At 34.7% G+C, this 26,889-nt stretch overlaps 1 protein-coding gene across 2 annotated transcripts; it reads right to left on the reverse strand.

Annotated features, from left to right (window-relative positions):
• Positions 1-10,450: 10,450 nt before the first annotated feature.
• Positions 10,451-25,946, reverse strand: LOC129754322 (ras-related protein Rac1). Of its 2 annotated transcripts, XM_055750300.1 has the most exons (4): positions 25,670-25,946; positions 14,348-14,963; positions 10,854-11,357; positions 10,451-10,797 (listed from the first exon to the last, which is right to left on the reverse strand). In XM_055750300.1, exons 2-3 carry the CDS (start codon positions 14,904-14,906, stop codon positions 11,335-11,337), a joined length of 582 nt encoding a protein of 193 aa, XP_055606275.1. In that variant the 5' UTR covers positions 14,907-14,963; positions 25,670-25,946; the 3' UTR covers positions 10,451-10,797; positions 10,854-11,334. The 2 variants fall into 2 exon arrangements, with proteins under 2 accessions (XP_055606275.1, XP_055606276.1); XM_055750301.1 differs by lacking the exons at positions 10,451-10,797; positions 10,854-11,357 and adding an exon at positions 11,757-13,707 and having other exon boundaries at positions 13,798-14,963; positions 25,670-25,943.
• Between the last annotated feature and the right edge of the window lie 943 nt (positions 25,947-26,889).

Below are 26,889 nucleotides of genomic sequence, written 5' to 3' on the forward strand. Positions count from 1 at the left end.
AAAAATGACAAAAATGACAAAAATGACAAAAATGACAAAAATGACAAAAATGACAAAAATGACAAAAATGACAAAAATGACAAAAATGACAAAAATGACAAAAATGACAAAAATGACAAAAATGACAAAAATGACAAAAATGACAAAAATGACAAAAATGACAAAAATGACAAAAATGACAAAAATGACAAAAATGACAAAAATGACAAAAATGACAAAAATGACAAAAATGACAAAAATGACAAAAATGACAAAAATGACAAAAATGACAAAAATGACAAAAATGACAAAAATGACAAAAATGACAAAAATGACAAAAATGACAAAAATGACAAAAATGACAAAAATCACAAAAATGACAAAAATGATAAAAATGACAAAAATGACAAAAATGACAAAAATGACAAAAATGACAAAAATGACAAAAATGACAAAAATGACAAAAATGACAAAAATGACAAAAATGACAAAAATGACAAAAATGACAAAAATGACAAAAATGACAAAAATGACAAAAATGACAAAAATGACAAAAATGACAAAAATGACAAAAATGACAAAAATGACAAAAATGACAAAAATGACAAAAATGACAAAAATGACAAAAATGACAAAAATGACAAAAATGACAAAAATGACAAAAATGACAAAAATGACAAAAATGACAAAAATGACAAAAATGACAAAAATGACAAAAATGACAAAAATGACAAAAATGACAAAAATGACAAAAATGACAAAAATGACAAAAATGACAAAAATGACAAAAATGACAAAAATGACAAAAATGACAAAAAATGACAAAAATGACAAAAATGACAAAAATGACAAAAATGACAAAAATGACAAAAATGACAAAAATGACAAAAATGACAAAAATGACAAAAATGACAAAAATGACAAAAATGACAAAAATGACAAAAATGACAAAAATGACAAAAATGACAAAAATGACAAAAATGACAAAAATGACAAAAATGGCGAAAATCAGAAAAATGACAAAAATGACAAAAAGGAAACAAATGACGAAAATGACGAAAATGACAAAAATGACAAAAATGGCAAAAATGACAAAAATGACAAAAATGACAAAAATAACAAAAATTTAAAAAAATGACAAAAATGACAAAAATGACAAAAATGACAAAAATGACAAAAATGACAAAAATGACAAAAATGACAAAAATGACAAAAATGACAAAAATGACAAAAATGACAAAAATGACAAAAATGACAAAAATGACAAAAATGACAAAAATGACAAAAATGACAAAAATGACAAAAATGACAAAAATGACAAAAATGACAAAAATGACAAAAATGACAAAAATGACAAAAATGACAAAAATGACAAAAATGACAAAAATGACAAAAATAACAAAAATGACAAAAATGACGAAAATGACGAAAATGACAAAAATGACAAAAATGACAAAAATGACAAAAATGACAAAAATGACAAAAATGACAAAAATGACAAAAATGACAAAAATGACAAAAATGACAAAAATGACAGAAATGACAAAAATGACAAAAATGACAAAAATGACAAAAATGACAAAAATGATAAAAATGACAAAAATGACAAAAATAACAAAAATGACAAAAATGACAAAAATGACAAAAATGACAAAAATGACAAAAATGACAAAAATGACAAAAATGACAAAAATGACAAAAATGACAAAAATGACAAAAATGACAAAAATGACAAAAATGACAAAAATGACAAAAATGACAAAAATGACAAAAATGACAAAAATGACAAAAATGACAAAAATGACAAAAATGACAAAAATGACAAAAATGACAAAAATGACAAAAATGACAAAAATGACAAAAATGACAAAAATGACAAAAATGACAAAAATGACAAAAATGACAAAAATGACAAAAATGACAAAAATGACAAAAATGACAAAAATGACAAAAATGACAAAAATGACAAAAATGACAAAAATGACAAAAATGACAAAAATGACAAAAATGACAAAAATGACAAAAATGACAAAAATGACAAAAATGACAAAAATGACAAAAATGACAAAAATGACAAAAATGACAAAAATGACAAAAATGACAAAAATGACAAAAATGACAAAAATGACAAAAATGACAAAAATGACAAAAATGACAAAAATGACAAAAATGACAAAAATGACAAAAATGACAAAAATGACAAAAATGACAAAAATGACAAAAATGACAAAAATGACAAAAATGACAAAAATGACAAAAATGACAAAAATGACAAAAATGACAGAAATTCCAAAATTGCAAAAATGACAAAAATGACAAAAATGACAAAAATGACAAAAATGACAAAAATGACAAAAAATGACAAAAATGACAAAAATGACAAAAATGACAAAAATGACAAAAATGACAAAAATGACAAAAATGACAAAAATGACAAAAATGACAAAAATGACAAAAATGACAAAAATGACAAAAATGACAAAAATGACAAAAATGACAAAAATGACAAAAATGACAAAAATGACAAAAATGACAAAAATGACAAAAATGACAAAAATGACAAAAATGACAAAAATGACAAAAATGACAAAAATGACAAAAATGACAAAAATGACAAAAATGACAAAAATGACAAAAATGACAAAAATGACAAAAATAACAAAAATGACAAAAATGACGAAAATGACGAAAATGACGAAAATGACAAAAATGACAAAAATGACAAAAATGACAAAAATGACAAAAATGACAAAAATGACAAAAATGACAAAAATGACAAAAATGACAAAAATGACAAAAATGACAAAAATGACAAAAATGACAAAAATGACAAAATGACAAAAATGACAAAAATGACAAAAATGACAAAAATGACAAAAATGACAAAAATGACAAAAATGACAAAAATGACAAAAATGACAAAAATGACAAAAATGACAAAAATGACAAAAATGACAAAAATGACAAAAATGACAAAAATGACAAAAATGACAAAAATGACAAAAATGACAAAAATGACAAAAATGACAAAAATGACAAAAATGACAAAAATGACAAAAATGACAAAAATGACAAAAATGACAAAAATGACAAAAATGACAAAAATGACAAAAATGACAAAAATGACAAAAATGACAAAAATGACAAAAATGATAAAAATGACAAAAATGACAAAAATGACAAAAATTACAAAAATTACAAAAATGACAAAAATGACAAAAATGACAAAAATGACAAAAATGACAAAAATGACAAAAATGACAAAAATGACAAAAATGACAAAAATGACAAAAATGACAAAAATGACAAAAATGACAAAAATGACAAAAATGACAAAAATGACAAAAATGACAAAAATGACAAAAATGACAAAAATGACAAAAATGACAAAAATGACAAAAATGACAAAAATGACAAAAATGACAAAAATGACAAAAATGACAAAAATGACAAAAATGACAAAAATGACAAAAATGACAAAAATGACAAAAATGACAAAAATGACAAAAATGACAAAAATGACAAAAATGACAAAAATGACAAAAATGACAAAAATGACAAAAATGACAAAAATGACAAAAATGACAAAAATGACAAAAATGACAGAAATTCCAAAATTGCAAAAATGACAAAAATGACAAAAATGACAAAAATGACAAAAATGACAAAAATGACAAAAATGACAAAAATGACAAAAATGACAAAAATGACAAAAATGACAAAAATGACAAAAATGACAAAAATGACAAAAATGACAAAAATGACAAAAATGACAAAAATGACAAAAATGACAAAAATGACAAAAATGACAAAAATGACAAAAATGATAAAAATGACAAAAATGACAAAAATGACAAAAATTACAAAAATTACAAAAATTACAAAAATGACAAAAATGACAAAAATGACAAAATGGCACAAAATGACAAAAATAACGAAAATGACGAAAATAACAAAAATGACAAAAATGACAAAAATGACAAAAATGACAAAAATGACAAAATTGACAAAAATGACAATTTTACTCATTTAAACGTTACTTAGAAATTCTGTCAAATTATGAGAAGGCTTGGAGGAAGCTTATCAAACTCTCAAGAAATGTGGTTTGTGAGTCATTTATTTTGCTTTTCTTATCAGGCACACTTATGTTTGTAATAAAAGAACGATTAAAATATGAAAAAAGAGAAAAGAGTTTACGATAAAAATGTGTGATGGAAACCCAAATCAAAGCAAACAAATTTAAGGTTTGCTTGGTCGACCAGAATATCATTCAAAGATGACCCTAGGGGTGATATATTTCCGACAGTCATGGCCAGTTGCTCCAAGGAAATTTCCCCAGTGATGAAGATACTAGAAAATTTCTCGGCCAAAAGTTCACAAATTTCTGGATCAGAATTCGCTGTGTCGCTGTCAAGGAACATGTAAGACGGAAGTTCTGGTTCTTTCCGTTGATTTTTTACGTGTTTCCCAAAAGATTTCGGACTGGTCTTAAAACTCCTTTGTAACCGGTTTAGATAATTTAAGTAGCTATTTACGCTTACTGACTTTTTTATAAGCAGAGTTTAGTTTGCAGTATTCTCCCTTAGTGCATTGTGGATTTGTGCTTGTTGTATTTTCGGAGTGCACGTTTCTTGGCCGTCTTCAGTCGCCGCAGTTCTTTAGTGACCCAGGGAGCCCGTAGATTTGTAGCGTTTCGGAACATGGCGATCTATGATGTAGTTGAGAATGTTCGAAAATGTCTCAGCAGCTGCGTTTGGATCAGAAGGATCGAGCTCAACTTCTCTTTCGATGGACTCAAGAACGAGAGATATAGCTTCAGGATCCACGTTCTTGAAATTTTGATAGAAGGATGCCGTTTTCTTCACGGGAGCAAATATCCTTGCGGCATCGAGAGAGACCACTCAGGCTGGTTGATGTGGAACAGCTTTGACAAGGGGAGCGAGTGCTAAGTCAATCGTCGGAATCCTGAAACCTTCGTTAACGAAACAGAGGTTTCATTCTCGATATTATTTATCTGTCGTAAAGTCCCTGTACTAAGGAAGGGCGTCTAATTATACGCTAGAAGATGCCGAGAACGAAGAACGCTTAGGGCTGTCCCAACGGTAGATGCAAAACACGGTTTTCGACCACGCTAAAACATTTCGGCTGGCACCGGTGGCGTTAATTGCTGTTTTAGCACAGTTATCGATTTCAAAATTCCCACCAGTTATTCGCCTTTGTTCCAAATTCATGCAAATTTGGAACAGGATTTCAAAATATACGGCTGACCGATTTAGTTCACGACGCTCGACGAATTATTTAGTGAATCCGCTCAGCGTTCTAAAATTTGAAAAAAATAAAAGAAAAGAAAATTCTAATACTTTTTCGATGACATACATGTTTATTGTGTGTTCTATAATTTTTGTTTTATTTGAGATATTGAGAGATTATTAGTTTCGTATGGATTGCTCGGAGTTTTCGTCAATATCAGCATATTTTTCTGTATCCATACATAAATTTACAAATAGTGAAACAAGTTTTTGTCAAACAAAAATGTCGACAAATCAAAGGAAAATTTCCTTTGACTTTGGGATAAACATTTCTCGTTTCCTTTATCAATGTCAGCAATAACTTGAAAAAAAAAAAAGCTTTTTCATTTCATTTTAATAAAACCTTTGATTGAATTAATTGAAGATTTGTTTCAATTGACCTTTTTTCCTCGTTGTGTAGTCATTCTTGCTTTTAAATTAATGAAATCCTGGTAGAATAGTTGAAATCATTGTTCTGTCAAAAAGAATATTCGTAGAATTAATTTTAAGACAATCAACCGTGAAATTCAAAACTTATGCAATTTTTCCAATAAAATGGGTTTTTGCTTCTAAATTATTGAGTGTCTGCAATGAGTGTTTCCGTTTTAAAATTTTCTCCTACACCGGTGGGGAGTGGGTGTTTTAGCCGATTCCAAAATTTCGAATTGTGCTAAAACTGGTATACTTAAAACCAATATTTACGCCTGAAGCGTTGCAGGTGCTCTTAGGATCTGGAAACAGAAAGCCACTTCGAGAGGAGCACCATTTTAGGCCGGGCATGTTGAAGTCGCCAATGACGAGTATGTCATCCTCAGGAGAACAAAAAGAGCTAACTTTAGACAGGCAACGCGAAAAGGACTCTGCTAAAACCAGGTCGCCAGAACGATCAGGTGGCACGTACGCTACGCATAGATAGAGTTTCCGATTACCGAGATCAATGCGGGTCCAAAGAAGATTCCAGATCGTCCCAGGAAACGTCTTCGATAAGCAAAGCCGGGAGTGTAGATCTAACGGCAAGTAACACTCCATCACCAGTAGATTTTTTGCTGTTGAGGGAGTTACGATCGCAACGAAACACTGTATAATCTGGGCCAACAATCTGACTGGAGAGGGTACGGTCATTAAGTCATGTTTCGGTAAAAGCAATGATATCGTAGCAGGAGCACGAAGTAGCAAGCAGATAATCGATCACGCAGGAATTAACACCACCCGTGTTCTGGTAGAAAATGCTGTCCGATTCAGATGCAGTACCGGAACGAAGGTCGCTGGAAAGGCAGATTTCATCACGCGGAGAAGAAGTGTCTATGCTTGCCTGATAGCGCAAGCAGGAGAACCCCTTCGCCACAAAAGAACTCAGGGCCGGGACGACTGTTGACCCTGGCGGAGGTATTATTCAGGTATTATTCAGTGTGTTTCCATTTAGGTTGACCCAATTTTTGCATTTTGGATACTACTAACTGATTTGAAAATCAGTTTTGAGACTGACGACAAAAAGATCAAGAAAAAAATATTCAAAAAATCATGATATAATTTTGAAAATCAACCATATACATTTTGTAGATTGACAAAGTCACTACCGCCCACAAAACTGCCCTGCTAAAAAGTTCAGCTCAATGGGATTTCCTTCGTGACAACAAGTGAAATACACAAAACAACGGAACGAAATAAACAAATCAAAACAAACTTTTGGTTGCTATGATTCTCGACGCAGCATTGTGATGCAAAAATCGTCGGGTGCGTCGCGTCAGCGTTTTAGTACACAACGACGGCGTTGACAGCTAACGCGACGCGACGATCGACGCTGTATTGTGTTTCAGCCTTTAGGGTGCCTCAAAGCGTTCAAAGTTTCGTTTTTTTACCCTAAAAAATTACCGAAGGAAGGGCCAAAAGAATTCGAAAAATCGAAATTTAAATTTTGATGCCAAATGACTTAAAAATGAATAAAACGTCAAAATCTGGTGCTATCTCGAAAACGTTTTTTTTTACCAAAAATCAACGTTCTGGGACTTGGCCGTTTTGCGGGAAACCGGCCCTTTTCCGGAAAATTGACTTAGTCCCAGAAAGTCGATTTTTGACCAATTTTTGTTTCGAGATAACACCAGACTGGACGTTCATGTATTACCAAATCATTTGGCATAAAAATTAAAAATTTGATTTTCCGGATTTCCTCTGGTCCCTCTGGACGTGATTTTTAAAATTCTGAAATCCATTTTTGCATCATTTGGCATTAAAAATAAAATTACGATTTTTTCGATTTCCCTTGGTCTCCCCTTTGGTGATTTTTTAAGGGGCAAAAACCGAAACTTTGAGCGCTTTGAATTCCCCCTTAATTAATTCCGATTGAGCTTAAATTTTGCACAGGTCAGTTTTTTGGGTCAATTTACAAAATTTACGGTTTGAGAAATTCGACAAGACTCATTTGGCTGCAACCCTACCAAGCGAAAACCGATGCGTATAAAAAGAATTAGAAGTTTATTTCTGAAGTTTTTTAAACTATCTTGAAATTTATGAACGAAATTAATAACAATCTGAATTCATTCATTTTTTTCTCTTTATCTCAATATTTAACTAAGAACTAGAGAATTCGAACTTCAATTTATTTCTCCTGTTTTCATTACGCGGCTGCAACATTTCGATGAATCATCAGTTCAACTTTAGCTGGTAACGTATGATTTCGTTGAGATTAATACTAGCTGGTTTAATTGGTAAAAAAAACTTATCAGCTTGTTGTTGAATCAACTTGGAAATTAATATTATTGTTAATTCTTTGGTGCAAAATGTTTACAATAAATTTAAAATTTGAATTCAATGTTAACATTTTGCACCAAAGAATGAATTTGTATTTCAACTGAAAATCTATGATTCTGATTCAGCGACAAACAGGATTGGTTCGAAATTAAACCAACTTATTCATGTTCAATCGTTACACAGCAAATTTTTTATTGCTGGAAACCAGCAAAATTTTGCTGGTTTTTGTCCCGCTGACTTTCAATCAATTTGAATTGCTGGAAAAACCAGCAAACATTAGTGCTGTATTCCAGCAATTCAAATTGCTGGAAATCAGCAATCCAGATTGCTGGAAACCAGCAATTTTTTTCAAAACATTCGGCTGTATTTGGTATCAAATTTATGTTTCAATTCGAAATTAAGTATTGAATACTGGCTGTACCTATAATGACCAATAAATAAGAAGTTATTCCATTTTTTCAATTATGTGGTATTTATTACCAAAATTATACATTTTTTTAATATACCAGCACCGGTTCTGCTCTGGGGTGGAAGCTTTGTGCCAAAGTGTTGACTGTAGGATATAAGGTGATGTAATAAAATGAATTAATCTCAACAGAAATAATTGAGATTAATTCATTTTATTACATCACCTATTAAATACGACATTGACCACCTGAAATAAAGTTTTTATTAGTATCTTTCATAAAATACCTATCCAATGAAAACTCACCCTTGACTTGATGTCTGCAGACCATGGTTGCTATAATATAGAGGAAAATAAGAATAATTGATTAATCTATTCAAAGTTCGTGAAATAAACTCTCACCTTTTTCCGCGTACGAAAACAAACCGACTCCAATTTGACAACTCGATTGCTGATTTTCCAGCAAACTAGATCAGTTGCTGGAAAGTCCAGCAATTTGAAATCCGATTGCTGGGTTTTCAGCAAAAATGACAAGAACACAACCGAATGCTGAAAAATCCAGCAATCAGAAAACCGATTGCTGGTTTCCAGCAAAAAATTGGATTGCTGAACATTTCCAGCAATTTTTTTTGCTGGAAATCGATGCAAAAATTTACTGTGTACAAATTTAATCCCTTGTTATTCTCACGATCTCTGGGAGAAAACTTTATTTTTCGAAAACTAGCATCGCAAATTTTTGCACCATTCGAAAGCTGGGACTTCCCCCTTTCATTTGAAAAAATCCATCGGGGGTCTCAAACATTTTATTTTTTTAAGATTTTTTAACCTTTTTAATGGTTTTTTCAAAGACAAAATCATACCAATCCCTGGTGAAATGCTTGTCTACCTGTCTGTACAAAATATGATAGGAAATTTCCCTCGCTACAGCTTTGTAGAAGACCTTAAAGTGATACGAATGGAGAGAAAAAAGTTGTAATGTGACAAACAGAATGATTATTATTTCCTTTACGAAATTTAATAAAACTTCTCATCACTGATTGTACCAAAACCAGAAATAGTATTCTACCAACTTAGTTATTGATTGTAGAGTTTTTAAATGTTCAAGATGGTTCATTAACATTAAAAAAATAATCTTTTAGGTACATAAATTTGATCAGGATAATCCGAAGTATACAGCATTTATGGGGTTTTATTATTCCGGAACAAATATCAAATTCTTTTTTTGTCCCTGTGTTTTTTTCCAAAAATCCTGAAGAGGGAATAAATAAAGTTTAAGGTAATTTAAACAAAAACGTGATGTATTCTTCGAACATTCAAACAGTTGAAAGAGAAAAGCCAAACTGTAAAAGATGGGAGCAAATATGCAAGCAAGTATGTCGATTTCGTATGAAATTCGACATTACTCGATGAAATATAATTATGTGTTTCGAAACCAAATTTCTGAAAAATGGGATTTTTCGGATAAAGGAAATGTGTAGCTTATAGTAGAGAGCTTGATTAACGCTACACCCCCTGCATGGCGACCGTCATAAATTGGGGTAACGAGTCTGGACGTAGTAACTAGTTAGCACGCACGTTTTTTGTGACTAATGTGCCTCGAAAACGGATCTAATGAAAGATGAAGGGACTATAACGACTATAATTTTCCAACTCGTAATGGGAAATCAACAGGTAAAAGTGAACTGTAAAGACTGTAACTCAGCCAGACTATGCGGACAATATCCGGCATCAATTTTAAGCTGATTTTTTTATAATCTCGTTATTTTCCCAAAAGAAAGTAAGTACTCTAAAGCACTGCATTTTTTTTAAATTCAAGAATTTTTATGAATTGCTAGCTTTGTACCAAATCGTAACGTTTAAAAGATGAATCATCCTTGAAGATGAAAATCCAGGGAAAAAAAAATCGCAACGTTGACTTAAAATACACGTTAGGTGTTCGAAGCACGGATCTCTCGAGTTCAGGCGTTCAATAAATAAAAAATAGCTGGAAAAAAAACCCAAAAACCCACCTATTCAAAACCACACGAAATGATGTATAGGATTAAACTTTTATTTATTACAAACGTGACGTAATTCTATGATTTTGGCAAAAAATTGTAATAATTGTATTATTTTTTTCTTCTTCCTTTGTTGCTGCTTTAAATGCTTTCCTAGTAGTTTAACATTATTAATACTGATTCGTTACGATTTGTATAATATATGTTATGTAAGTAGTATTGAGTTAAATGATCTTATAAACAGTAATCTTAATGGGATACGATAATACAACAATTCCATGCTGTAGGTTTTCCGTTCAACATCATTATATGGGAAAAAATCCATTTGGTTTCCAACTCGTTGTGCAATCGATTCCGGGATTTCTTAATTTCTAAAACACTAAAAAAAAGGAAAAGTAATTAACAGCAATAGATAGAAGAAACATATAATCTTACCATTTTAACGATATGAAAATTCAGCTGATTAGTAGAAAAGCGCACGCTTTAAGTTTCAATCATAGAAAGGTCTCAGCGGGGGTGATCTTTATTTTTTTAAGTTTATAACGAGGGACTTAAATTTACATCACATTCCGATCAAGGTCACGTTCAATTCTGTGATTATTCATATAGGTTTTTTTTTTGGCTTTCGACTAACGACGTGCTTGCCACTTTACTGGTTGGTTAGATTTCATTTTTGGGGCATGAGGTGCAAAGTGCATCATATGTATATGTAAGTACCTGTCGTGGAAAATGCTTGCAAAATGTTGAGAGACACATGGGTTGAGTAGTTGAGATATAGCGGCTCCGGAGTCTCGGTTTCGAGTCTCTCCGTTTGCGGCTTACAAGCGAGATTGTCTGTTCTATACTTCTATTAGAAGGAGCAAATGGGGGTAGTGCTGCTTTCGTTCTTCTACGTTTCATTGCACTTTCCGGGTTCCTAGTATGAGAACAGTCTCCATACTGCGAATAGAACAGATAGAGAGAGTAGATCAGTTCGATTTGAAGACTTGTTAAAGTATATTTTCGAAGTTTGATAAAGAAAATCCAACAATGAAAAACAGAACCATAAACGATGATTATGATCTTAGAGCTGATGGCGAAATGCTGCGAATCGATGATCTCATGACCTAGCTCGATGAAATGAAGATATAATTCAATAAAGAGTTGATCTTCTAAAAGATGGAAATGGCTTCTATAACTAAGATGCTTTTGATGAGGAAATCAGAGACTCAAAGAACAATAAAAATCTAGGAAAATTGTCGGATCTAGGAGATTCTCGGATAGGAACTGGGAAGAGAACTTGCCAATCTTCGTAGGGATGCGGTTTCTTTTAGTCTTCGGTAATAAAGTTGGTACCGGGAGGATTTTCTCTAGTTTTTTTTATTATTTATTATTCAATAATAATAGTAATATTTATACTCATTAAAAATGTTATATCAATAAATTTTTTTCATCTTCTTTTGTTCTCTAATACGACAGATTTCTTTTTGTTTATACTTTCCTTCTTACACGTTAAAACATCAAGTGGGACCGAATTTTCGTTCAATTTTCTTTTGCGGCAGTCGCGACAATACAGATTTAGTAAGGAGGACAAAAACCAGTACAAAAAGCGCCTTCTATTCTTTCATTTGTTTTTTCTTACTGTTTGGCAAAGCACGGTTAGTTTCCGCTATTTTGTTTTTGGTTTAGGCTCCATCAAAGACAAAACTGGTTAAGCGATTGATTAATTTACCCAAAATAAAACGGATCTCAAAAAACCTAGTAGAACTTCAATGTCAGTGTTTATAACAGCTAGAGTAGTAGTAAACAAAAAGAAAAAACTCCTCTGTGTTTGTTATACAACATTTAATCAATAATTATTACAGTTTTTAAACATACATGCTATTGTTTCTTTCTCCTCTCTGATTTCGCCTTGCATCATCTTTAAATAGATGAAGTGCGCGGAGGCGTGAATTATTTCCGGTTTGTGTGTGTTTTAGTTGACTGTATACGTTTATACATCCATTTTTTTTTTGTTTTTCTATTATAGTTTGATTTTTTCTTCTTTCGCAATACAGGAATTATTAGCTCAAACACACACACTGTTTCATTTCTTTGATTAATGAATTATAGCTGGTTGGTTTGTTTGTTGGTTGGTTGATTGGTTTAGAAAACATTACACTAGTTAGACAAGAAAATGTTTCATCTCGCTGATATAACGTTTTTCCGGTTTTCCTCTTTCACGTTTTTTTACTGAACATCCCAAAGGATACTTTTTCGTTATCCAGAATACATTGCTCTCATATCCGGTTTATATCCTGTATATCTCGGTTCCCTCATTAGCTTTTCGCTTCGTTTTGAAAACTCCAATGACTTGATCTTGATGTTTGGTTTTACAAAAGAAAACTTGAAAACAGAAAAAAAATACGTACAAGTAATAATATTGTAGTATGACGGAGGGGGCTTTTTCACAACTTAATCTAGACCTCTTTTGTGAACTTCAAAAGTACAAAAAATAAACACAAAAAATTTCAACGGGTAATAACACAATGATAATATTGTCTCTGCTTACTATCGCTCCAGTAGAATTTCGCTTTTTCAGCAAACGGATTGCTACTTTCTTACTTTTGCTTGTCTCAGTTTTCCCACTTACTGTTCATAGACAAAATTATCGCTCATTTCCAAAGTTCAATTCAGCCAATTCCCGTTTTCCTATAACTTTTCTATCTCACCACAAGCACACTATAGTGTGTGGAAAATCTTTTACTCCTTACTTGTTTTGCAACGAGGAGGGGTGTAAAATGCTCTGTGCGATAAAGTTTTGGTTGTTTTTTTTTCTTCTAGTTCTGCTCTAACTCATCATTAACGAACGAATTTGTCTGTTAATGTTTGCCAATTGCTTTTCCATTTTTTTTTTGTTCTCGTCTTCATCTACAATATTAGCTTGCAAAGCAGACCGCGTGCGAAAATGCACACATTTGTTAGATTTTTTTTTATTTTCACAATCCCTCAGAACACAAAAGTGACAAAGCAAGTTCTCTAAGAACTGCTCAACGCCAACAGTGATTTTTTTTTCTTGGGGGAACGATACGCACAAACGATCATTATTATTCCGCTGGACGTTTACCATTTGCTACTACTGGTATGGAAGCTTTACTGTTTTAGTTTAGGGTACTAACTATAGAAATAGAACGAGGAGCGAGAGGGGGCCGGGATGCTGCGTAGAAAAACTGTACAGTCTACGATCGACACTTCCGTCGTCTAGGGACTTAAATGAGCTGCGGCGGTTTATGTTTTTGATTCAATGCACAAAAAGTCACAGGTTGTAAGCCTGAAATTAAGAGAAATGGTGAATTATTAATTTTTTGTACCTCAAAAACACGAGTGAGAAGAAGTTTAGGAAATTTACAGAAAAGATTACCTTTAAATACAAGTTCGAAATCCTTCGCGACTGGCTGTTCCTATCCCAGATCCTGTTCCTCGTGACCCAGAAAAGAAACCACCAACGACTAAATTGGCGCATCCGCTACCATTCCAACAGACCATTTTCGTCGATTATCAAATTTCCCGTTTCCGGAGTGCGTTCGTTATTTCATCAGCACACTTTCCTTCACCCTTAGTGACTGGTGTAAAGTTTTGATTTTGGGCTTCCGTTAACAGTTTTTTTTTGTTCAACTTCGACAAATGCAAATAGCAATCATAACATTGAGGGGCACTGTTTTTTACGGTAAATCTCGGAATAGCAAAAGTATAGAACAGTGTTTTTGTTTGAATCTACTAGCGAAAAGGGGGGATGATTCACACTTTGGGGAGAAACAGGGGAAAGTTAGGACTCGAACTTTACGAGCAAGGTTTGCATTTTTTTTTCTCTTTTGGTTTGATTGGTGGAAGAATTGTTTTTATAATCTTTTTGCTTAGGAGGAGGGTGGTGATTGGAAAGCGCTTACATGCTTACAGAATGGAACATTTACGTTTGTTTTTCACCGGAATGATGGGGCACAGCACGGCCCGAATTGCTTCATCGAACACCGTCTTCAGACCCTTCTGTGTCAGGGCCGAACATTCCAGATACTTGACGGCGCCGATTTCCTTGGCCATGGCCAGACCCTGTGGGTAAGTGATCGGCGACAGCTTCTTGTCCCGCAGTTTGTCGACTGTGTTCTTATCGTCTCGCAGATCCAGCTTGGTGCCCACCAGAATAATCGGTATGTTGGGACAGTGATGGCGCACCTCCGGATACCACTTGGCCCGGACGTTTTCGAACGAGGCCGGATTGACCAACGAGAAACAAATCAAAAATACATCCGTCTGCGGATAGGACAGCGGTCGAAGTCGATCGTAATCTTCCTGACCGGCCGTATCCCACAGACCCAGGTTGATCGGTTTGCCATCGACCATCACGTTGGCCGAGTAGTTGTCGAACACGGTCGGAATATACTCGCCGGGGAAGGCATTGGTCGTGTAGCTGATCAGCAGACAGGTTTTACCGACGGCACCGTCTCCAACGACGACACACTTGATGGCCTGCATTATTGTGACTTTGAGTTGCTTTCAACACGCGAGAACAACACAACAGGTAACAAATTTCTGGAAATGAAGAGAAAAATAATTATTATAATACGGCGAGAATTGTATATGTCGAGAAAAATCCTTAGTCAATCTCAAATTTCTAATTGGATCGGTATGGAGAAAGAAATTGATTAAAAATAGCAATGTTGAAAAGTCTTAACAAAACTATTGTGACCAAAGTCATGACTGATAAATGAGCGATTCAAGTACCTACATATTGTGTATGGTTTAGGTCGGCAGACTTATGCAGTTTAAGATAAGATAATTGTTTCCTAAGTTTACCATATGATGACAAGAAATCAGAGATCCCGAAGCGAGTGGGTGATAAAAATAAGTGACTTCACAAAAATATTGAAAATTACAAGTTTACCCATAATTCATAATCTACTACTAAAATTACTTACTGATTCAGATTTTTATCGCCGTTATAATTGTCGACTATTATATTTTAATGGCATTGCGGCGAGATTAATTCTATGGTAAAAATTTGAGACTTTGTGAAAAATATAATTGCATGGATGAAGCGAATGAGCGCTGCGTAGAAGAAGTGAAACGGTGGTAAGCGGATGAAAGCGAAGGGCAATTTTCGTATAGAAAGCAATAAGCTGACTGTTAATCCTTTGCTGCTTTGAGTCTCATCTCGCCGCAATGCCATTAAAATAGTATAATCCAAAATTACTCACTACAGCAAAGTGTATACAATCTATACTATAGTGCCTTGAATCTTGTACCACAGACGGTGCAAAACAAGAAGTGAAGTGGTGGCTCCAGAGAGGAAGATAATAACCAATATAGAAAAAAACTGAAATCAGCTCACTCTCTGGAGCCACTACTTTTATACTGGTAAGATTATTTGTAACGCAGGTCTCTATAGAATTTCGAAGCTAAGGAGCCAGGAAACCAAAATCTCGCGATTTAGAAGCGGGAATCACACGTCTTATTGAGAGTTTTTCATTAAACTCCTATGAACTTTCAATTTCTAAAGCATGTTGGATGTCAAAGTCTGACCTGTAGAACATGAGGGTTTGTAAGACATGCACCGACACCCAGCGGAAGCCTGGAATAAAACTTACATATCTTCTACTTGATCTTCTGCGGCAAGTGGTAAAACTTAAGGGCAGGTCTAACTTTTCCAATAAATTTTGAAACAAGTTAACCACCACTGACTTTCAGTGTATGCTGCACGGCTAACTCTTACCCAGAGCATAATTTTTTCAAACATCAAAGTTGACTTGATTGCTGATTTTCCTTCACCATCACGTTTCAGGTCTCATTTGACTACTAGTCAAGCTTCAGAAGACTGCACCCAAAATTCAGCCTCTGTGCCAATGGCGTGTAGTCAATTACATAGCATCATTGGTACAAGAAGATAACGCGATCGGTGCTGATTCGATTTGCTCCCACCGGCATTAATCTCCCAAGTTAACCGAATTGCGTATGTCTGAAAGAAACAAAATAAAAACGCTTTCACGTCCCCCCCTATCGCATCACAAGACGAAGAAGGATGGAAATAAATACCGGCCAACACCAGGCAGCCAGCGAACCGAGCACTGTGCGTGTGAATGTAGCAAAAGCAACAACAAAAACATCCTTCTAATTCAATCCCTTCAATCCACCGGCAAACAACCACGGCCGAGCTGTGCGTGTGTATGCAGTAAAAGCAACAAAAAAAAACATTCCTTCAATTCAATTCGCCGGCAAACAACCACGGCTAAGCTGTGCGTGTGTATGTAGCAAAAGCAACAAGAATATATTCCTTCAATTCACCGGCAAACAAGCACCCTCCAAGCTGCCCGGCTTTAGCAGCTGTGTAAATGTAGCGTGTGTATGTAATAGCAGGCAGTAAGCAAGGCACAGTTCTCATTCAATGGGTTTCCCGTTTCCTTCACTCCCGTTCCCTTTCCCGTTTCCATCGCAAGACAAATGAATACCTTGAAAGGAGGCCAAACGCCGGGAAGCCACTGTCGTGCGTTTCTTTTGTGATTGATCGGTGGCAGAATGCCTATGACAAATATCCCTCTTGCTGCATGAAGCTCAAATAGTACACTGGTTAAGATGTCGGTCTAGCAAGACCATATGGTTGATGATTTGAGTTCGATTCTCCCTACGGGCGCTGTGGTTTATATTTTTATTTTCTTGTTTCTGGGATGAATTATCCAATAGGAACGAAATCCCATAAAATGTTTTTCTTGTTTTGCTTGAATGTAGTCGCATGCATCATTTTAGTTGGGAGCCGAGTCCTTATGCCAGTTACGGTTTTTCAAACATATCATCTTCGGCACAGTGCACATTTCAGCGCATTATCGGCACAGAGATGTGCTAAATAGGTATTGGATTTTTGCAACCGCTTCTATGGGTGTGGAAAACCTTGACTGTCGTCATGGATTTCGGTTCGCGTGATAGATGTTATTTTCAAACGACGGCGTCGTTTTATTTTCAAATGATGGCGTCGGTTCCAAGCGATTGTGTATGAATCGAAAAATTTCGAGTATTTGGATTGCTTGTTCTGCGTGTCGTTTTCGGCGTCGTTTTAGAATGTTTTTTTCTAATCTAAACAATATTCCGTCTCAATCAAAATGACGAGGACAAACTGAAGGCGACTATGATTATTTCGACGTTTTATTTGACTGATAGTTGAGGAAAGTTTGTTTGCTTAGTTACTCATAAGAAGGCGTCTGTATTGGATGCGACTGCTTTAACTTTTTCATAGTCACAGTTTTTGACTGATGGCGGTGACTTTTTTACGCTCTGCTCTTACCACAATACAAATACGCAAAACCCAAATCTTGTAGCTATTATAATTATTTACTAACACGACATTTTAAAAACTTAAGCCAACTTACATACTCACGGGCCCGTTTTTCCTACCATAACATCAAAAGTGAAAGTCGAGTATATGATTTCTTCAGAGCAGATTTATAATTTTCTTTTTGGTTTGCTAGTATATTCATTTGGTCATCCCACCGTTTTCGAAGCTCCATATATTGTTGAACGGGCATCTGTGGCTGGTTGTCCGTATCATCTTTTTCTTGTGTATTTGAGTGTGTTTTCCTTTATTTTATGGTTTTACATAACAATCCTCTTCAGTTTTTTTTTTATCTGTTTCGTTTTTTTTTGGTATTGCTGGATGATCTTAATTTGTTTAGTGTTTTCTTCACTTACCTTTGAAGCTTTTCTAAGTTGGTTTTCAGCCTGAGGCTTAACGCTTTTTGATGTTACTGTTGCAAAACATTCATAGATGGTCGGAAATTCTCTGATATTTGACAGAAGTTCAAAACCATTTCGAGTTTCCACCCCGAATTTCTCTTTTGCTTCCTGGTAAGTTAAGTTTATACAAGCCATCAATTTCTTAACAGCTGCCTGTTTCACTCGTTCTGGGCATTTGGGGTCAGACGCTTAGTGACTTTCCTTACAATGCACGCATTTTGTCAAGTTTACACAATTTTCACTGTCATGATCTTTTCTTTCTTCATTTCCACAGTTGTTACATCTTTTCTTCCCTTTGCAATTCTTAGCTCTACGCCTATAACGTAGACAGGCGTAGCACATGACAGCTCTTTTAACATAGGCCTCAACTTTCATGTTAACAGCAAATATTCTGATTGAATCTGGAAGCTTGTTGGAACGGAAAACCACACAGACTCTTTTAATTGGCAACTTCTTCTTATCGACGAATCTATGCATTCTAACAATTTCCACAATATCCTTCGTTGTTTCAATTTCATTTACCAATTCCTTAACAACGATTTCTTCGGGGATGTTACTTATAACGCTTTTGACGGACACAAAACCCAATGGAATATAAGCTGAATATTTCTTCAAGCATAAATTTTTACAATTTACAAGAATTCACGCGGCTAGCGAGTCAAAAAACGCAGATCTTTTTTAGCTGATGTTTTTATAATTGATCGCTTTAAAGCTAAAATATAAATTTTAGGTTAGGTTATGTTCAACATTATATAATAATAAAGACTTACAATTCTAGTTTCTTTTATCTTTCTTTGCTAGCACATGAACCTGCTACGGGTTATAAATATCCGACTCTCAACCTACATGAGATATATGGTTGTATTACAATTTTTTCCATGAAATAAAGATTCTTGAAAGACTTACGATTATTATCAATCGATGTCAATGTCAAAGCACGTGAACTGCCACACTCTACAGATCCGAATACCAATCTATACAAACCAAGGATATTTTAATTAAATTTTAATGCTAGCCTATCTTTCCGGTTTCAAACTTACTGTTTGGGTTTTAATACTAAATTTCACTGATTCACAGAACTGATTTATAGGAATTTAACTTTGTCTTCCCGAAAATAGCTCGCCTTCCAAATTGTGCTAATTCACCTCGTGCTTCACTATGACATCTGACACCCATGTCATCGTACGTCATCGCCAACTCGATGATCGACCTAACTACTTAGGGATGTCCACGTTCGTAACAACAAGCTTGTTTCCTTCTTTCCAATCATCGAAATATACTAGCACTTTCGAGCGACCATTTTTTCGAATATCCAGAACAGATTTCGTGAAACTATTTTGCTTCAGAATCATTCCGATCGAAATTTTATTGATACCGATTTGATTTTCCTTTTCGTTTTCTTTTTCCACTATAACTTTGTATGGATCGTTGTCGCCATTTTTATTCTCTTGTTGCATTGTCTTTTCACAACTATCCAAATTGCTATCCATATAGGTGCCCCTGATGGGGCACCAGCCTCTACACTCATTCTAAACAACCAATTAGCAAAACGTTAGTATTATTTTTATCACTAAAATTCAACAGTCCCTTATTTGAAAACCGAATCTTATTTTTGAAAAAATCTCGACTATGCGCTACGGCAGCTCAAACAAGAATGGCTCTTTGTTTGTGTTATTTTTTTCCACGTGCGCGTTGCACAGCTACACTCTTAATCCTATACACTCATTCTTTGTTATGTTTTCACTCACATGGTAAGACTACACGCTCAAAACAAAATAGCTACACAAACTTAATTATAATGCTACAATTTTAAAAAATGGTTTTGTATTAAGAAAACTTAAATGAATGGTTTTATTTTCATCAATCATTTGAAATTAAGTTTAAACGTAGCATTTTAATAGCCATACCCTGTATACTAGAGATATTTCAAGCAAGCATTTTAATCGCTGTATGGAGTGTTTTTGTGAATCTACAGTTGATAAAAAATATTTTCAACAAGATTCAGCGCCCTGAGGTATTTTGATTGTTAAAAAAGATTCCTAAAAAAAGCACACAAGATGTGTTTTAAGGAAGCTCAAATCTCTTTCAGATGCCCCTGAAAACAGGTACAAGCCTTCGAACGTCCAGATGGGTTGTTAGAGTGATATAAAAAGAGTGGAAAAATGCAAAATTATAAAATGCCATTTTCGACATTTTTGCAGTTATTAGTCAATTTTGTTCTTTTTGACATTTTTGGAAATTTCAAGATTTTTTTTTTTTCATTTTTGTTATTTTGGTCATTTTAATTATTTTTAATCTTTTTTCACTGTTTTGAGAAAATTTTGACAAATTTGAAATTTAAACAATTGCCACTTTTGTCACTTGGATAATGTTTTCTATAATTCTGTCTTTTTTTAGAATTTTGACACATTTGAGCATTTTTGTAATTTTTATCATATTTATCATTTTTGTCATTTTTATTATTTTGTCAATTTTCTTAATTTTGTCAATTCTGACAATTTTGATAATTTGGTTGTTTTTTCAACTTTTTTGTCACTTTTATCATATTTGTCAAATTTGTGAATTTGGTTAATTTTGACAATTTGGAATATTTTGACAACTTTATTGGTCAATTTTGTGAATTCGGTTAATTTTGACAATTTGGTTTTTTTTTTAATTTGGACAAAAATTTGAGAATTTGATAATAAAATAGAAATTTTTGTAATTTTTATCTCTTCAGACATTTTTTATCAATTTTATCACTTTGACAACTTGAGCAATTTTGATAGTTTAAGTAATACAGAAAGTTTTGAAAATTTCGACAATTTCAACAATTTTGAAAAATGTATTTTTTTTACATTTTTGTCACTTTATATAATTTTCGTGATATTTTAAAATTTTATCATTATTGTCTATTTTCTCAATTTTGATAACTCTGCACTTCTTTCATATGTGTAATTTTTGTTTTTTTTTTTTTTTGACTACTATTTTTACATTTTGTAAAATTTTGATAATTATTACAACTTTAAAAAAAAATTATAGACTTTCTGCCATTTTGACAATTTTTTTACATTTTTATCATTTCTGTTAATTTTCTAAATTTTAGCAATTCTGACAATTTTGATAATTTTTCGATTTTTGAAAATTTAGTCTTTTGCCATTTATTTTCTAATTTTCCGTTATTGTAACTAGTCATTTTTTTAATTTTTTTGCATTTTTTTTTCAATCTAGATCATTTTTCAAGTTTTTAAAATTTCGATGGTTTTGATAATTTTGCCAAATTTGTTCATTTTGTTATTTTCATCTTTTCTATCATTTTTTGTAGTTTTCGTTAATTTTGACAGTTTTATATTTGTCATTTCCTACCTAGAAAAAGGAAAGGCGAGACTTTATCTATATCCTTTTTATATTGAAATTTTAATAATGAGTTTGAATAGCTTCCAATGCTTAGTTTTGAAGCAACTTCTCCATTAGGAGAAATGAGGAAAAATGTATTGCGGAAATATTTCGAAAAATTCCAAAGTGCTCGCCTCAATCAACTTAATGTAGGATTACCACTAGAGTATCGTTTTACGCTAAATGAAATGCTCTCCATCGGTACTTTTCGTGTTCGAAACTTAGCATTACGACTCAAGCATCAGAAAAGTCTTCGCTCAGTTTTCGTAAGAGACGATAGGGTGTCTGTTCTTCTTCCAAATCATACCAAGTACATTCCTGTGGATAACATACCATCTCTCTTAGAGCTCGTTAAAAATGACACCAGCTTAGATGAGTCTATTTTCTTCGATGCACGATCATCCAACGAGTCTTCTTCTTCATTTACGTAACCTACCCGCTACTTTACTGACGTTTCCCATACTACCATGCCACAAGTTCACAATAACCTACGTTTAGGCCATCTCAATGTAAGAGGACTAGAACATAACATAGACGGTGTGAAACTGATTCTGGAGAAAACCCAATACCACTTTTTTGCTGTGACCGAAACGAAATTGAAACAATCATCACCTTCTGGACCTGTGAGAATTCCATCATATGGCGGAGTCGGCTTATACGTGAAAAAAGGTTTGAAAGTGTCTCCAGTACTCAAATCCGAATTCGATCCGAATTTGTCGATTGCATCAAGAATCGAATTTCTCGCAGTAAGCGCTCAAATCAACAACATCAAGGTCGGAGTAGTAGTCTTCTACAACCCTTCGTGCAGTAATCCACATTTCGGCCAATGCTATGAAAAACTACTATTTAAGTTAGCGGATTTGAGCTTCGATCGTCTATACCTTGTAGGAGATTTTAACATTAATGTTAAATCACTCCAGCCTTCAACTAATCTAGCCTCCCTCAATCGGATCAATTCGTGCTTCAATTTAACTATATTGCCGACAGAACCTACCAGAGTTACCGACACCTCTGCAACCACCATTGACCTACTGATAACTGATTCGCCTCAACATGTCTACAAATCGAAAACAATCGTCTGTACCATCTCCGATCACAACATAGTTTTTCTTCTGTCCGACATTAGAATGCCACAGATAGAACCGCAAGTGATACGTGTGAGAAACCTCCATAATATTGACCAGCCACGTCTCCAAGCTGACTTCGAGATGTTAGATTTGTCTCCAATAATAGACGCATCACATCCAGATATCAAAACTTCCCTACTAACTTCCAGTCTACAATCTCTTTTGGATCTTCACGCACCAGAAAGATCCATGGTTGTTCGCGACAAACGCACGCCGTGGATTACACGCGAGATTCTAAGAGCAGTAAAAAATCGTGATATAGCTTATGCACTTTATTCGAGGAATCCTAATCGTATACGAGGGAATGAGGAATGGGCAGACTTCATGAGAAAACGTGACCAAGCCAAAACGCTCATAACAGCAGCCAAGAGACGATATTCCGAACAATTTTTCGATGCTGACCTTCCGGCGAAAAAACTGTGGAGCAATCTCAAAAGAGAAGGTGTGCACAACAACGCTAGGAGTACCATCAACAACAATGAGCTGGATACCAACGAACTCAACACTTTCTTTTCACATGCTCATCAGCAACTCTCTACTACTTCAGGTGAGCCCCCATCCCTTCAACAGCAACATGTTGAGGAAGACAGAGGACCGGTCAACTATCCTCTTTTCAATTTCTCGTCCACTTCCGTGGATGAAATCTGCAAAAGAATTTTTGAAATTGATTCGAATGCCACCGGTTGGGATAGAATACCCATTTCGTTCATTAAGATGCTCTGCCCGTTCATTCTTAGAATTTTGAAACATATATTTGATTGCATAATTGAAGCCAATACCTTTCCAGCTTTATGGAAAAAAGCTATAGTAACACCAATCGCCAAAATATCCAACCCGACACAGCCTAAAGATTTCAGGCCAATTAGTGTGCTACCTGCAGTTTCTAAGGTATTGGAAAAAATAATGATGTCGCAAATCACACAACATCTAACCCATAACGAACACTCTCTGCTTGCTTCTTGTCAATCTGGATACCGTAAGCACTACAGTACCACCACAGCCCTATGCAAAGTCACTCATGACATTTATGACAATTTCGACAATAACAACTGCACATTAATGGTACTAGTAGATTTCTCGCTAGCATTCAATTGTGTTGATCATGATAAACTAGGGCTGAAGCTCACGAGTGAGTTTCACTTTTCACAACCTGCATGCAACCTCATTAAGTCTTTTCTTGGCCAACGAAGCCAGGTTGTTCGCTGCAATGGTAGCTACTCAGCCGAATGCCAACTCAACGATGGTACTCCACAAGGCTCATGCTTAAGCGCCCTACTGTTCAGTCTTTACATCAACAGTCTGCCCTCCTCTTTGAGATGTCACTACCAGCTATATGCGGACGATCTTCAAATATATACCTCCGGCCCTGTTGGCGAAGTAGACAGATTGGTGAACGCGATCAACGAGGACCTGCAATCAATTAAGCTATGGGCAAACGCGAATAAGCTGTATCCTAATCCGAAAAAAACGCAAGCTATCATTTTTAGCAAAGCAGGGCAAATAAACCCAAATAACTCAATCATATTCTGTGGAGAAACCATCCCCATATCTAGTAAGGTTGTGAATCTAGGACTAACTATGGATTGTAACCTCAACTGGAAACTTCATGTGAATCAAATAACAATGAAAGTATTCAACACCCTCCGAACTTTTCGACGTTTTGCTCCAGTCCTCTCGCAACCTACCAGACTGAAATTGGTGCAATCCGTAATTGTACCGATTTTCACCTACTGTGACGTCGTGTATTATCCCGGACTATCTGGAGCTCTACGAGAGCAACTGCATAAGTGCTTCAAGTCTTCTGTGAGATTTGTTTTCAATCTCAGACGTCGAGATACAACAGCCAACGTACGCAGAGCCATTTTGGGGCACGATTTGCTGCACAACTTCGAAATCAGGGTACTAGACATCATGTGGCAAGGGTACCAAGGCTTGTTACCCAGTTATCTACAACAACACCTGCAAAGAGGACAGCTCGAGAGGTCTCGCAACTTCATCATACCCAGGCATACCACATCGAGCGGAAAGAGTATATTGGTGCACGGTGCTTCATGTTGGAATACCATTCCCTTGGAAACCAAAATCAAACCTACCAGGACCTGTTTCAAAAAAGCCGTAAAAAATTATTACTCTAGTTTATAATGTGTTGTAGTTACGTTGATTCTCCAATGTTAAACCGCTTCTTCATAGTTTCCTTAACCTTATGTAGTACCAAAGAAGGCTATCGTTACTCAATAAAATTACAATTACAATTAGAACAAAAATTTGATTAATAAAAATGATTCTTCGATTCTAGCATCAACAAGTTGACGGAATCGGGGAAAATATTCATTCAAAAAATTGTATCTTAAATCTTGCATCACTTAAAAAAACTGGATAAATACCTCACCTAGCTTTCATGATAAGGATTATTAAGTAACGATGAATAATCGCGTCGTCATTATATAGGCTTATCACAGATAGCTTAATATGACCAAATCGAATCTTAAATAATTTTCGCATATTTTACGCCTATCGACATAACAAAGAATCGGATAAACAGCCCGATCCTATTCTGTATCTTGGTCACCTCACTCATCCAGAAATCAAGGGCGCGTACACCTCATCATTGAAAAAACAAAATTAAATAAACTGATCTTCCCACACACAGATTCACTTTCGATCGCAAAAAATCACAGTGGGAGACCTCCTATGCGTGAAGCAGCAGAAAAAAAACCAACCACGTAACAATCCGATCGAAATTTCACCGCCCCAGCCGGAAGCAGCTCGAACATCCGAAACTCCCAAATGGCCACGGATCTTTTGTTCCGATGGAACGATTTCCATAGCATAAATCACGCTAATCAAAGCAAAGCGTTGATGAATCATCGCAAGGCCTCTTGATTATTCGCATTTATTTTTCTGCTGCACTTGTTCCTCCATCCCATCATTATTCTGAGCTGCCTCGTCGTCGTATCTCGTCTAGCAGCGCAGAGGTTGGAGAAGAGAAAATTTTCTTCCCATCAGCAAACTTACCCTTTTTGATTCCGGAATAATCCGTACTTTCTCCGTCGTATTTGCTGCTTGCACACTGGAACCTGCTAGCGATTGACACGAATCCGTCGAGGGCGAGTCCAATTTTCCAATCAAAACGGCGCTGCTGGGTGTTACGATTAAAAAACTGAATTTCCGTGACCGTACTGCTACACCTAACTTTTTTCTTTTCGCCTAGCTCGTCCGACTGTGGTGATGATGAGGATCTGCTTATTGCTGCCCCGATGATGATGGTCTGTTCGGTCTGTCTGCAGCAGGCACACGAACGGAAAACCGAAACACACTGACGGTTTCGAACAAACACAAACAAACTGCATCGTTGAAAAAGGCTATTATTTGTGACGTTTGTCGAAAATGTCAGTGAGTGTACTAAAAATGCACTGAGAAGAAAATCGGGATGCCTTTATTGTACTAATTGTATGAAATTTCATCGATATGGCTAAGAAATTTTCGTTTTTATAAAAGCTTCTGACAGCGCTTTTAATTATTTAAAACGATGGGATGAATGGGGCTTGTGATATAGCTCAGTTGACAAGTCTGTTGTCTCCTGAGCCGATGTCCGCGAGTTCGAGCCCAAGAGTAAACATCGAACACAGTTGTATCGGATAAGTTTTTCAATGACGATCCGCCAACTGCAACGTTGATAAAGTGAAGTGAAGATGGTAAAACGACTTTAATCGAAACAAAAAAAAAGATGGGATGAATCATCCAAAAGGATGAAAATCCCTGAAAAAAAATAATTATTTAAAAAAAGGGCCTTTTCATTTGAAGCTCTTTACCGCAAACTATAAAAATTTAATAAAATATTAGAGATTTTTGATTCCCAAATGTATAGAATGTGAAAAAGCAATTAACAGCATTTTGAATATTTCATGGACAATATGCATTCACATTGAAATGAAAATCATTTCCATTTCTAGATACAACCTTTCTTGACAAAACTTTATATTTGTCAATTTGTTTGATTGATTTTTTTAAGCTTTCAGGAGCCAAACTCGTTTTAGTTTTTTTTACAATTGATCACTTAAGTCTAGCACTTTTTTAACAACAAAAGAGGATAGAAAGACGATGTTTGATTGATTGAAGTACGTTTATTTGGGAGTGTGCCGTGCGCCAAGTGATTACCCGCATGAATCGGTATCATACAATAACGATTTCCATTATCTTCTTCCCCAGACACACGAAAGATTAGCTGTATAGTT

The sequence above is a fragment of the Uranotaenia lowii genome, chromosome 3 (assembly GCF_029784155.1).
Source record: "Uranotaenia lowii strain MFRU-FL chromosome 3, ASM2978415v1, whole genome shotgun sequence".
Classification (NCBI taxonomy): Eukaryota; Metazoa; Arthropoda; class Insecta; order Diptera; family Culicidae; genus Uranotaenia; species Uranotaenia lowii.